This window comes from Corylus avellana, chromosome 2 (assembly GCF_965113065.1).
Source record: "Corylus avellana chromosome 2, dhCorAvel1.hap1.2, whole genome shotgun sequence".
Lineage (NCBI taxonomy): Eukaryota > Viridiplantae > Streptophyta > Magnoliopsida > Fagales > Betulaceae > Corylus > Corylus avellana.
In genome coordinates this window covers 17437817-17451175 of record NC_142491.1, presented here as the reverse complement: position 1 = coordinate 17451175, position 13359 = coordinate 17437817, and the positions used below count along the sequence as shown (strand labels likewise).

General features: G+C 29.4%; 1 protein-coding gene across 1 annotated transcript; it reads right to left on the bottom strand.

Annotated features, from left to right (window-relative positions):
* Nucleotides 1–1357: 1357 nt before the first annotated feature.
* Nucleotides 1358–4983, bottom strand: LOC148587426 (receptor-like serine/threonine-protein kinase SD1-6). The gene is made up of 7 exons (XM_088513044.1): nt 3572–4983; nt 3351–3452; nt 2985–3193; nt 2668–2878; nt 2049–2286; nt 1805–1952; nt 1358–1666 (listed from the first exon to the last, which is right to left on the bottom strand). Exons 1-7 carry the CDS (start codon nt 4890–4892, stop codon nt 1358–1360), a joined length of 2538 nt encoding a protein of 845 aa, XP_088369170.1. The 5' UTR covers nt 4893–4983.
* Between the last annotated feature and the right edge of the window lie 8376 nt (nt 4984–13359).

The window sequence follows — 13359 nt, the reverse complement described above, 5'->3', positions numbered from 1 at the left end:
ATATCTCTTACATGAATAAACATGAAGAGGAACGAGACAAAGATAAGGTGTAGGATTTCTCCTCTTTTTCGTAGCCAATTACTTTTAAGGGAAATGTTTGGTGTTTTTCTATTATTTTTTTAGTGTTCTCCCAACTGTGATGTAACTTTTAAAATCACAAATAGATTGAAAGTCAATAATGATAATCTCAAATTCAATGCTAATTTTAAAAGTCACATCACAGTTGGGAGAACACTAGAAAAACATCTAGCATTTTCCTTAATTTAATGAGTGGGGAGAATAAAATGTTAAATCACCACTTAACCTAAAAGCTTAAGGGCTTATTTGGTTCACAGAACGCGTATTCCATTAAGAAAAGGCCCCAAGGCCAGTAATTATTACTGGGAATAAAATGAGAGTGAAATGAAATAGTAATTCCGATTCTTTAGTTTGATAACAACACATGCAAAAACTGAAATTTAATCAAAATTACTAAAAGCCCCAATGCCCAAATGCCCTCAAGGGTGGTCGTAGTCACGCCCAAATGCAACGGGGTGGCCGCACCACCCCTAAACGCTTCGGGGGTGGTCCCCCAACCTCTTCTGTTATTTTTCATGTTATTTTTTTTTAAAGTTTAAAATAAAATAAAAAATATTATGGGTGTTTTTGAAAAATGTATTTCATTTTTTAAGGAATAACTATTTCTTTCACTTTTTTAAAAGAATAACTATTTCTCTGTGTCCGATTAATTATTCTCACGTGAATAACTATTCTTAGGAGTAAACCTATTCCAAACAAAATAATTACTATTCCATTCCAAGGATCTATTCCGCAAACCAAACATGGCCTAAGTTTAAATGAAGAGATAAATTTAATTATTTAATAAATATTTAACATTTCCCCTCATATGTGAACTCAAACTCCATTTTAATAGATAAGGCTTAACACTTGAAAATTTTAATTGAAATTGTTGTAGATCATAGAGTCAATGTTTGAATTCAGAACATTTGGCTCTTATACCATGTTAAATCACTACTAATTCCAAAAACTGAAGCTTAAAGGAGAAGGTAAATTTAATCTATAATAGAAAATTGATTACTTATAATCTTTTAAAAACACTTGGCGTAGATTATAATGAAAAAAACATGTGCATAAGATAGACTAGTGTTAACTAAAGTGGTAGTACATGGAAGAAAAATTGTGTTTAGATCCCATAAAAACTAATAAATTCTATATGGATGGCATTATTGGTAACAAAACTAAAATATGAGTGATATGAGACAAAATTTAGTGAAAAGTATATAACATATCAACGTGAATACAAAATAGACAGAAATATTGGTTATACAATATCTATTTTCTTTGATATAGGAATCAATTAACGAGCTTTCACTGTTGAAATAGTCACACTATTTTTTGAGCAATTTCCTGCACTTTCAACTGTAAAATTTGTGTCCATCATATTCCTGCTTGTGGAAAACGCTGGTTGCTTAGGTGTAGGTAGAGGAGCATGTTCATTGCTAATCATTGAGACTACATCGAACATGGTAGGTCGATCAGTTGGGCTTTCTTGGACACAAAGAAGGCCAATGTTAATGAACCTCAACATAGTAAAAGTGGAAGAAGGATATCCTATTGTTGGCTCCATCAAATCCAAACTTCGATCATCTCTCCACAACTCCCAAGCCTAGTTTCATTTCAAATTAAACTAAATTTAAGTAAAAGCTAATATTATTTTAATTTATAAGATTAATCTAAAACATAAGCACGTTGGTATAGTATAAAAGCAAAGTAATGAATTTAGAAGAGTATAAAAGATACATACATATCTAAGAAGATTGAGTGACTCGTTGTTATAGAAGCTAGTGTTCTTCCTGCCACTCAAAATCTCTAGTAGCAGGACTCCAAAACTAAAAACATCAGACTTTATTGAGTACAAACCATCCATAGCATATTCAGGAGACATATAGCCACTACAATATTCCAAAATTTTGTAAAAAACTTGGTTAGTAACTTGCTCAAATTTAGTTGGGAATTGCAAATATCAATGTAACAAGGTGCATACTTACTAAGTTCCAACAATTCGGATTGTGTTTGCTTGTGTTTCATTGCCTCCAACTATTCGAGCCGTGCCAAAATCGGATATTTTTGGATTCATTTCACTATCCAAGAGAATGTTACTAGGTTTTAGATCTCTATGTATAATTCGTAACCTTGAATATTGATGAAGATAAAGAAGCCCTTGAGCGATCCCTTCAATAATGCATATGCGTGTCTCCCAACCTAACATACTTTTCTTGGTTGGATCTGTTTAAATAGTACAACCAAGGAAATTTAGTACTTAGGAACCTAGGCCTTGTTTGGTAAACAACAAGCCCTTTACAATGCACTGTTCATGATTTGTGAGGAAAAAAATGAATGTAATAATTAGTATAGAAAAGTGAAAAAGTTGTATTGAAAAGTGGAAAAGTTTTGTTTTGTAGTGATTTTTTTTATTTAAATAATAATAAAAAATAAATTATGTGATATAAAAAGTGAATTATATGATATAAAAAGTGAGAATGTTTTGATGTTGATTTTTTTGAAAAATGAGATGAATAGTGTGACGGTGTTTGGTGTTATTTGCCAAACATGCACCACCCTAGAAACATATGAGAGGAAAATATATATGCATATACATACACTCACCAAAAATGTAGAAGTCCAAACTTTTATTGGGCATGTACTCATATATTAATATCTTTTCATCTCGCTCAATAGAGCAACCTAAGAGTCTGACAAGATTTCTATGCTGGAGTTTTGCAATTAGTATTGTCTCATTTTTGAACTCATCAATTCCTTGTCCAGATCTTTTTGAAAGCATCTTCACTGCAATTTCCTGCCCTCTGAGTAATTTCCCCTATGAAGAATAACCATAAGCTCTTTAAACTTTCATTGAGGTTTAGCATTGATGTTGGTTTTCTTAATAATGTTCAAAGCATATTCATAAGGAAAATGTAACGTACCTTGTAAACAGGTCCAAAACCTCCTTCTCCAAGCTTATTCACAATTGAGAAATTATTGGTTGTAGCTGATACGCTCTCATAACTAAATAGTGGTAACTCGTAATCCTTCTCTCTTTTATTCAGATTACTATAGGTGTTCATTCCATCATTGATTGCATGTAGTTCAGTATCGAAATCAAATAATAGTAGATTATTGGTTGAAGCCTTCTCTACAAATACATGGAAAACCAGTGAGTTGACATCATTAGGTTCACCAAAATTCAACCACTAATCATGCCAGTATCCAAAGGTAAGTAAGTTTATTTAGTAATTTCCACAAAATAAGTACAAATAATTTCTATGTACGGTTAGAACATTTACACTTACCTTTGCGTTTGAGCATTCCTTTGCTTGAAAAAATAAGGAAGAGGCATAAGATAAGCCCTGTTGCAGGGACTAGCACAGCTACCCATACTTTCCATTTTTTGCCTAATTTTGAAGACAATAATCACTATTAGCTCAACCATGAAAACAAAAAAAAAGATCAAGTATTAGTTCAGAACGAAAGATAACAAAAATTTGTGTAAATTTCATTTTATTCATCCTACTTTTGGTACTTTGATACTCATCAGCTGCAAGTCTGAGATAGATATCGTGTCCACTCTTGCCACCATTTGAGAGTTGCTGGAAGTTTAAAAGAGCTCCTTCCCATATCATACAGTACCCGCTGCTATTATAAGCATAAGCTGTGCAAGAGCAATTATTCATGCAGGCCACTTCACAATTCATAGCACTCACTGCCAAATATGCTTTTGAAACAACAGGTAATCTCAGGTTTGGTATTTTCATGAACCAATCTTTTTTGCCATTAGCATACGTATTATTCTCACATTGCAAAGGGAATTTCCTCACACACCCACTTGACCAATCATTTAGACTGACGGCTTCCATCGAAAAAGGTTCAAAACCTTTTAGACATTCACAGGGACTTGAGAAATTCTCACGGTACACGCCAAATGCACCACACAAAGCATAGACATCAGATAGGGTCCTCGGTTGAGCCCAAAATAAATTCCATACCCAAGGTCCGGACTGCCACGTCAGTTGCTGGATATTCCCTGTAGACTTCATCACATATTTACACCGGAAAGAATCATAAAGAGAATAAGTAAAATATCTTCCATTTTCATTTGATACAAAACTGAAGTTGAAGACATAATTCGCTTTCATCTCAGGAACAAAGGCGAAGGTGAAAGATGTCGCATCCCAAAGTCCAGAACTCCAATAGATTTTGGATCTGTTCCACTCTAAGAAAAATTGATTGCTTCCATTTGGGTCTAATCCCAACGAGAACACACCAGGTGCTGGATCTTCTGAATTTTTCCATGAAATGAGCTGCTGTGGTTTTCCAGTAACCTTATCGATCCCAAGCTTTGCACCTGGCAGCCATGTATCCGTTGGATGGTCGAAACTCTCCCAAAATATAGAAGACGGGTTCGACTTATCTCTCAAAACAAAATTCCCATCATCACCAAGTACTGCTTCTGTTAAATTTGACCCGGAAAATGTCAAATTTGTCGACCAAAATGGGATCTTGGAGGAACCTTCAAACAGGAGTAGATTGCCATTTTCTGAGAGGTCAAGTCTTGAGGAAGATGGATCAGACAAAGGGTTTTCTCTATTTGCTACCCAAACAATGTCCTTCTCATCAAACATTTTGTACCATATGCCCAGGTAGATTTTTGATGAAGTGCCTCGTTCGAAGAAACCGAGCTCAAAATTGCTACCTTGAGATAATATGTTGTCGCTCACTGAAAGAGACTGACCTGCTGAAAGGGTATCACCAGCTATGGAGAAAGATGCTCTGTAATAAGACAGGATTATAAGTAGAACAAATAAAAGCCATGGCTTCCTCGTCATGATACGCATCCCACTCTAATCGCAGTACCGAAGTTAGTAGTTACATAAAAAAGCTAGAAGAAAAGTTGGGACATTTTTTTCTGAGCAATACAGGAAGAAGGGGAAGGAGCAGCAAACAAGAAAAAAAAAAAAAAAGAATACAAAGGAGAGTTCAACAAGATCACACCCGGCTCAATATTTTAATTTATCACTTTTATTATTTTATTTAAATAATCTTTCTCTATCATTTAAATATTATTTCTCTATTTTTTTTTTTTATTCTTTCTTTCTTTATTCATTTTTTCCTTCACAGCATCCAACCGTAGAATAGCATCCAAGGCTCGTAGCACATGCATAGAAAGAAGAGAAAATTATTTTTAATATAGGAGAGAAGTTGTATCACATGGGCTAATTGTTTAACATATATCATTCAGCTTTGTTGACCCACAGGAGTCAGCATTTGCCGACTACTGTAGCACCTCAAGTTCTCAACAAGAAGGAACGTAGGAAATAAAAGTTGGACTTTTCTTTTGACAAAGTTCAAGATTGCTGATGACCTCTTCTTTGTCATGTACCTATTTTGAACATTACTTCTCAGCACAGTGGCGGAGACTAAGCACAAAATAATCATATATATATATATATATATATATATATATATATATATAAAAGCCGAGTTTTGACGTAGAGAGTGCTTAGAATTACGACACGTGTCCTGAACCCATGTTTTAGAGAGTGCATATAATTGCGACACGTGGCGTTATAAAGAATGAACAAGTTTTGGGCATTTAAAACCAAGAGGTTTTATTCGTAATGCATTTAATTATTTTAATGAAGAAAACAAAAGGTTCCGAAATTCTCTCTCTCTCTCTTTATTTGTAATATATTTAATTGTCTTAATGAAAAAAACAAAAGGTTCCCAAATTTTCTCTTTCTCTCTCTATTTTTCTTTTTATCTTCTCTTACTTTTCTTTTCGTTTGTGTCCCATATATTTTTTTCAAATTTATATATTATTTTTATTCAAATATATATAAAAACTGAGTTTTAACGTAGAAAGTGCTTAGAATTATGACACGTGTCGTGAACCCATGTTTTAGAGAATGCCTATAATTGCGACACGTGGCGTTTTAAAGAATGAACAAGTTTTGGGCACTTAAAACCCAGGAGTTTTATTTGTAATGCATTTAATTATTTTAATGAAGAAAACAAAAGGTTCCGAAATTCTCTTTCTCTCTTTATATATCAATATTGTGAGACAATTAAAATGTAGGAATTTTATTTGTAATATATTTAATTGTCTTAATGAAGAAATATTATTTGTATTGAAATAAGATAGATGATTTATTTGATTACATTAAATCTTGATTGAAAGACCAATTTTTTTAAAGAGTAAACCGATTTTTTAACTCATTATTTTAAAAATTGAATGGTTCATATTTTTCCTCTCTCTCTATCTCTCTTTTTTTCCTCTCTCTCTCTTTTCTCTCTACAAGTCATTCACTCTCATTCCACATCTCTCTCACCGGTTCATATCTCTCTCTCTCTCTCTCTCCTTTTTTTTCCTCTCTCTCCACGTCTCTCTCTCTCTTAATTTCAAAGAAAAAGACATCTCTCTCCCTCCACTCTCCAACATTAATATCTCTCCTCTTTTTTCTCTCCATCTCTATCTTTCTCTTTCTCCACTCTCCAACATTAACAAAAACATAATCTATTGCCCTAAAAATTCAAATTGGAGGTAATTATTCTTCTTAACCTTTTTTTTTTTTTCCAAACCAACAAAGTTTTAACATATTCTAATTTATATAAATTAAACTAAAATTAAGGGTCTTATCTTTTAATTCATTTGAATGTTTATGGATTTTTTTTTTGTGTCTAATTTACTCGGATTTTCAAGCATTTTTTCTCTACTTTTGAAAGCAATATTATTTTGCTTTTTTTTTTCTTTTTTAATATTTGGAATTATATAGGTTTTATTTGTATTGAAATAAGATAGATGATTTATTTGATTGCATTAAATCTTGATTGAAAGACCAACTTTTTTAAAGAGTAAACTGATTTTTTAACTTATTATTTTAAAAAGTGAACGGTTCTTTTTTTTTTCTCTCTCTATCTCTCTTTTTTTCCTCTCTCTCTCTCTCTCTCTCTCTCTCTCTCTCACTCTTTTATTTTATTATTTTTTTTTCTCTCCAAGCACTCTCATTCCACATCTCTCTCTTGAACCGGTTCATATCTCTCTCTCTCTCCCTCTCTCTCCTTTTTTTCCTCTCTCTCCATGTCTCTTTCTCTTTTTTCTCTCCAAGTCTTTCACTCTCATTCAACATCTCTCTCTCTCTCTTAATTTCAAAAAAAAAAGACATCTTTCTACCTCCACTCTCCAACATTAATATCTCTCCTCTTTTTTCTCTCCATCTCTATCTTTCTCTTTCTCCACTCTCCAACATTAACAAAAACATAATCTATTGGCCTAAAAATTCAAATTGGAGGTAATTATTATTATTATTATTATTTTCAGACCAATAATGTTTTAACATATTCTAATTTATATAAATTAAACTAAAATTAAAGGTCTTATGTTTTAATTCATTTGAATGTTTATAGATTTGTTTGTTTTTTTTTTTTTTGTGTAATTTACTCGGATTTTCAAGCATATTTTTAGGGTTTTTTTTTTTCTCTACTTTTGAAGGCAATATTATTTTGCCTTTTATTTTTAATATTCATAATTATATAGGTTTTATTTGTATTGAAATAAGATAGATGATTTATTACAAAAGGTTCCCAAATTTTCTCTTTCTCTCTCTATTTTTCTTTTTATCTTCTCTTACTTTTTGTTTTCGTTTGTGTCCCTTATATTTTTTTCAAATTTATATATTATTTTTATTCAAATATATATAAAAACTGAGTTTTAACGTAAAGAGTGCTTAGAATTATGACACGTGTCGTGAACCCATATTTTAGAGAATGCCTATAATTGCGACATGTGGCGTTTTAAAGAATGAACAAGTTTTGGGCACTTAAAACCCAGGAGTTTTATTTGTACTGCATTTAATTATTTTAATGAAGAAAACAAAAGGTTCCGAAATTCTCTCTCTCTTTATATATCAATATTGTGAGACAATTAAAATGTAGGAATTTTATTTGTAATATATTTAATTGTCTTAATGAAGAAATATTATTTGTATTGAAATAAGATAGATGATTTATTTGATTATATTAAATCTTGATTGAAAGACCAATTTTTTTAAAGAGTAAACCGATTTTTTAACTCATTATTTTAAAAATTGAACGGTTCATATTTTTCCTCTCTCTATCTCTCTCTCTCTTTTCTCTCTACAAGTCATTCACTCTCATTCCACATCTCTCTCACCGGTTCATATCTCTCTCTCTCTCTCTTAATTTCAAAGAAAAAGACATCTCTCTCCCTCCACTCTCCAACATTAATATCTCTCCTCTTTTTTCTCTCCATCTCTATCTTTCTCTTTCTCCACTCTCCAACATTAACAAAAACATAATCTATTGGCCTAAAAATTCAAATTGGAGGTAATTATTATTATTATTATTATTTTCAGACCAATAATGTTTTAACATATTCTAATTTATATAAATTAAACTAAAATTAAAGGTCTTATGTTTTAATTCATTTGAATGTTTATAGATTTGTTTGTTTTTTTTTTTTTGTGTAATTTACTCGGATTTTCAAGCATATTTTTAGGGTTTTTTTTTTTTCTCTACTTTTGAAGGCAATATTATTTTGCCTTTTATTTTTAATATTCATAATTATATAGGTTTTATTTGTATTGAAATAAGATAGATGATTTATTACAAAAGGTTCCCAAATTTTCTCTTTCTCTCTCTATTTTTCTTTTTATCTTCTCTTACTTTTTGTTTTCGTTTGTGTCCCTTATATTTTTTTCAAATTTATATATTATTTTTATTCAAATATATATAAAAACTGAGTTTTAACGTAAAGAGTGCTTAGAATTATGACACGTGTCGTGAACCCATATTTTAGAGAATGCCTATAATTGCGACATGTGGCGTTTTAAAGAATGAACAAGTTTTGGGCACTTAAAACCCAGGAGTTTTATTTGTACTGCATTTAATTATTTTAATGAAGAAAACAAAAGGTTCCGAAATTCTCTCTCTCTTTATATATCAATATTGTGAGACAATTAAAATGTAGGAATTTTATTTGTAATATATTTAATTGTCTTAATGAAGAAATATTATTTGTATTGAAATAAGATAGATGATTTATTTGATTACATTAAATCTTGATTGAAAGACCAATTTTTTTAAAGAGTAAACCGATTTTTTAACTCATTATTTTAAAAATTGAACGGTTCATATTTTTCCTCTCTCTATCTCTCTCTCTCTTTTCTCTCTACAAGTCATTCACTCTCATTCCACATCTCTCTCACCGGTTCATATCTCTCTCTCTCTCTCTTAATTTCAAAGAAAAAGACATCTCTCTCCCTCCACTCTCCAACATTAATATCTCTCCTCTTTTTTCTCTCCATCTCTATCTTTCTCTTTCTCCACTCTCCAACATTAACAAAAACATAATCTATTGCCCTAAAAATTCAAATTGGAGGTAATTATTCTTCTTAACCTTTTTTTTTTTTTTTTCCAAACCAACAAAGTTTTAACATATTCTAATTTATATAAATTAAACTAAAATTAAAGGTCTTATATTTTAATTCATTTGAATGTTTATGGATTTTTTTTTTTTGTCTAATTTACTCGGATTTTCAAGCATTTTTTCTCTACTTTTGAAAGCAATATTATTTTGCTTTTTTATTTTTTTTTATTTTTAATATTTGGAATTATATAGGTTTTATTTGTATTGAAATAAGATAGATGATTTATTTGATTGCATTAAATCTTGATTGAAAGACCAACTTTTTTAAAGAGTAAACTGATTTTTTAACTTATTATTTTAAAAAGTGAACGGTTCATTTTTTTTCTCTCTCTATCTCTCTTTTTTTCCTCTCTCTCTCTCTCTCTCTCTCTCTCTCTCTCACTCTTTTATTTTATTATTATTATTTTTTTTTTCTCTCCAAGCACTCTCATTCCACATCTCTCTCTTGAACCGGTTCATATCTCTCTCTCTCCCTCTCTCTCCTTTTTTTCCTCTCTCTCCATGTCTCTTTCTCTTTTTTTTCTCTCCAAGTCTTTCACTCTCATTCAATATCTCTCTATCTCTCTTAATTTCAAAAAAAAAAGACATCTTTCTACCTCCACTCTCCAACATTAATATCTCTCCTCTTTTTTCTCTCCATCTCTATCTTTCTCTTTCTCCACTCTCCAACATTAACAAAAACTTAATCTATTGGCCTAAAAATTCAAATTGGAGGTAATTATTATTATTATTATTATTTTCAGACCAATAATGTTTTAACATATTCTAATTTATATAAATTAAACTAAAATTAAAGGTCTTATGTTTTAATTCATTTGAATGTTTATAGATTTGTTTGTTTTTTTTTTTTTTGTGTAATTTACTCGGATTTTCAAGCATATTTTTAAGGTTTTTTTTTTTTTTTTCTTCTCTACTTTTGAAAGCAATATTATTTTGCCTTTTATTTTTAATATTCATAATTATATAGGTTTTATTTGTATTGAAATAAGATAGATGATTTATTACAAAAGGTTCCCAAATTTTCTCTTTCTCTCTCTATTTTTCTTTTTATCTTCTCTTACTTTTTGTTTTCGTTTGTGTCCCTTATATTTTTTTCAAATTTATATATTATTTTTATTCAAATATATATAAAAACTGAGTTTTAACGTAGAGAGTGCTTAGAATTATGACACGTGTCGTGAACCCATATTTTAGAGAATGCCTATAATTGCGACATGTGGCGTTTTAAAGAATGAACAAGTTTTGGGCACTTAAAACCCAGGAGTTTTATTTGTACTGCATTTAATTATTTTAATGAAGAAAACAAAAGGTTCCGAAATTCTCTCTCTCTTTATATATCAATATTGTGAGACAATTAAAATGTAGGAATTTTATTTGTAATATATTTAATTGTCTTAATGAAGAAATATTATTTGTATTGAAATAAGATAGATGATTTATTTGATTACATTAAATCTTGATTGAAAGACCAATTTTTTTAAAGAGTAAACCGATTTTTTAACTCATTATTTTAAAAATTGAACGGTTCATATTTTTCCTCTCTCTATCTCTCTCTCTCTTTTCTCTCTACAAGTCATTCACTCTCATTCCACATCTCTCTCACCGGTTCATATCTCTCTCTCTCTCTCCTTTTTTTTCCTCTCTCTCCACGTCTCTCTCTCTCTTAATTTCAAAGAAAAAGACATCTCTCTCCCTCCACTCTCCAACATTAATATCTCTCCTCTTTTTTCTCTCCATCTCTATCTTTCTCTTTCTCCACTCTCCAACATTAACAAAAACATAATCTATTGCCCTAAAAATTCAAATTGGTGGTAATTATTCTTCTTAACCTTTTTTTTTTTTTTTTTCCAAACCAACAAAGTTTTAACATATTCTAATTTATATAAATTAAACTAAAATTAAGGGTCTTATCTTTTAATTCATTTGAATGTTTATGGATTTTTTTTTTTTGTCTAATTTACTTGGATTTTCAAGCATTTTTTCTCTACTTTTGAAAGCAATATTATTTTGCTTTTTTTTTTTTTTTTTTTAATATTTGGAATTATATCGGTTTTATTTGTATTGAAATAAGATAGATGATTTATTTGATTGCATTAAATCTTGATTGAAAGACCAACTTTTTTAAAGAGTAAACTGATTTTTTAACTTATTATTTTAAAAAGTGAACTGTTCATTTTTTTTTCTCTCTCTATCTCTCTTTTTTTCCTCTCTCTCTCTCTCTCTCTCTCTCTCACTCTTTTATTTTACTTTTTTATTTTTTTTTTCTCTCCATGCACTCTCATTCCACATCTCTCTCTTAAACCGGTTCATATCTCTCTCTCTTTCTCTCTCTCCTTTTTTTCCTCTCTCTCCACGTCTCTGTCTTTTTTTTCTCTCCAAGTCTTTCACTCTCATTCAACATCTCTCTCTCTCTTAAATTAGAAAAAAAAGACATCTTTCTACCTCCACTCTCCAACATTAATATCTCTCCCCTTTTTTCTCTCCATCTCTATCTTTCTCTTTCTGCACTCTCCAACCTTAACAAAAACAGAATCTATTGGCATAAAAATTCAAATTGGAGGTAATTATTCTTCTTAACCTTTTTTTTTTTTTTTTTCACACCAATAATGTTTTAACATATTCTAATTTATATAAATTAAACTAAAATTAAAGGTCTTATGTTTTAATTCATTTGAATGTTTATAGATTTGTTTGTTTTTTTTTTTTTTTGTGTAATTTACTTGGATTTTCAAGCATATTTTTAAGGTTTTTTTTTTTTTTTTTTTTTTTCTACTTTTGAAAGCAATATTATTTTGCCTTTTATTTTTAATATTCATAATTATATAGGTTTTATTTGTATTGAAATAAGATAGATGATTTATTTGATTGCATTAAATCTTGATTGAAAGATTTTATTTTATTTTGTATTCATAAATTTTTTTTCTCTCAAATATTGAGAATTATGTGAATTTTATTTGTATTTAAATATAACCTTTAGCATGTCTTTTTATTGAAAGAGTGATAATTGATTTTTTAACATGATTATTTTAGCCTGTAATTAATAAAAAAAAAAAAATGAAGATGCGTTTAAATTTTAAAATCAAAGATAATAAAGAACCCTGTGCATAACGCGAGTTATATGCTAGGGTATATATGTATAAATAGATACATAGATACTTCTTCTTCACTTTTGTAGAGGTAACCAAAAAGAATTTTCCTTCCAAAATGCTTCTTCTTCATTTTTGTAGAACACATATCATATCATTTTTGGATTTATCTTTGTGTATCTATGTATAAATTCTTCACGAGTGTAAATTAATTATTTTTATGTTTGTTTCTCTAGAAAGTTTCATTGTATTGAAATATAATAGGTATCACACCAATAAGATTTTATGTTTTAATTCATTTGAATATTTTATTAGATTTTTTTTTCTTCGTTTTGTGATTTACTCAAATTTTCTAGATTTTTTTGGAAGTATTGAAAGAAATTTATTTGATTGCATTAAATATTGAGTGAAATGTGTGTTTTATTTTGTATTAAAAAGAAGAGAGAAAATTTTGTTTATTTTACTCTGTATTTTTTCTGAAATCATTAGAACTTTATGGATTTTATTTGTATTACAATATAATAAATATCACATCAACAATATCAGAGTTTCCTATTAACTTTCTATTAATATTTTGATCATCAGAATTCAAGTGTCCTTTTTGCTATTTTTATTTTTTATTTTATACTTTTCATTAAGTAAATGTCTGGTATATTTCAAAAAAAAAAAAAATACATGTTTAGTACAATAATTTACTGGTGTATAACCTTTAGTATGTATTTTTACAATATGTTTTAACTTATAATAAAAAATAAGATGAGATGCGTTTAA

Bases quoted from the DNA above. Each gene is read 5' to 3' on its own strand.
- LOC148587426 (XM_088513044.1), bottom strand. From the start codon at position 4,892: ATGCGTATCATGACGAGGAAGCCATGGCTTTTATTTGTTCTACTTATA. The intron at 3,453-3,571 runs GTAGGATGAATA...CTTCAAAATTAG, and splicing joins TGAGTATCAAAGTACCAAAA to GCAAAAAATGGAAAGTATGG. The intron at 2,879-2,984 runs GTACGTTACATT...TATTCTTCATAG, and splicing joins GTTTTGGACCTGTTTACAAG to GGGAAATTACTCAGAGGGCA.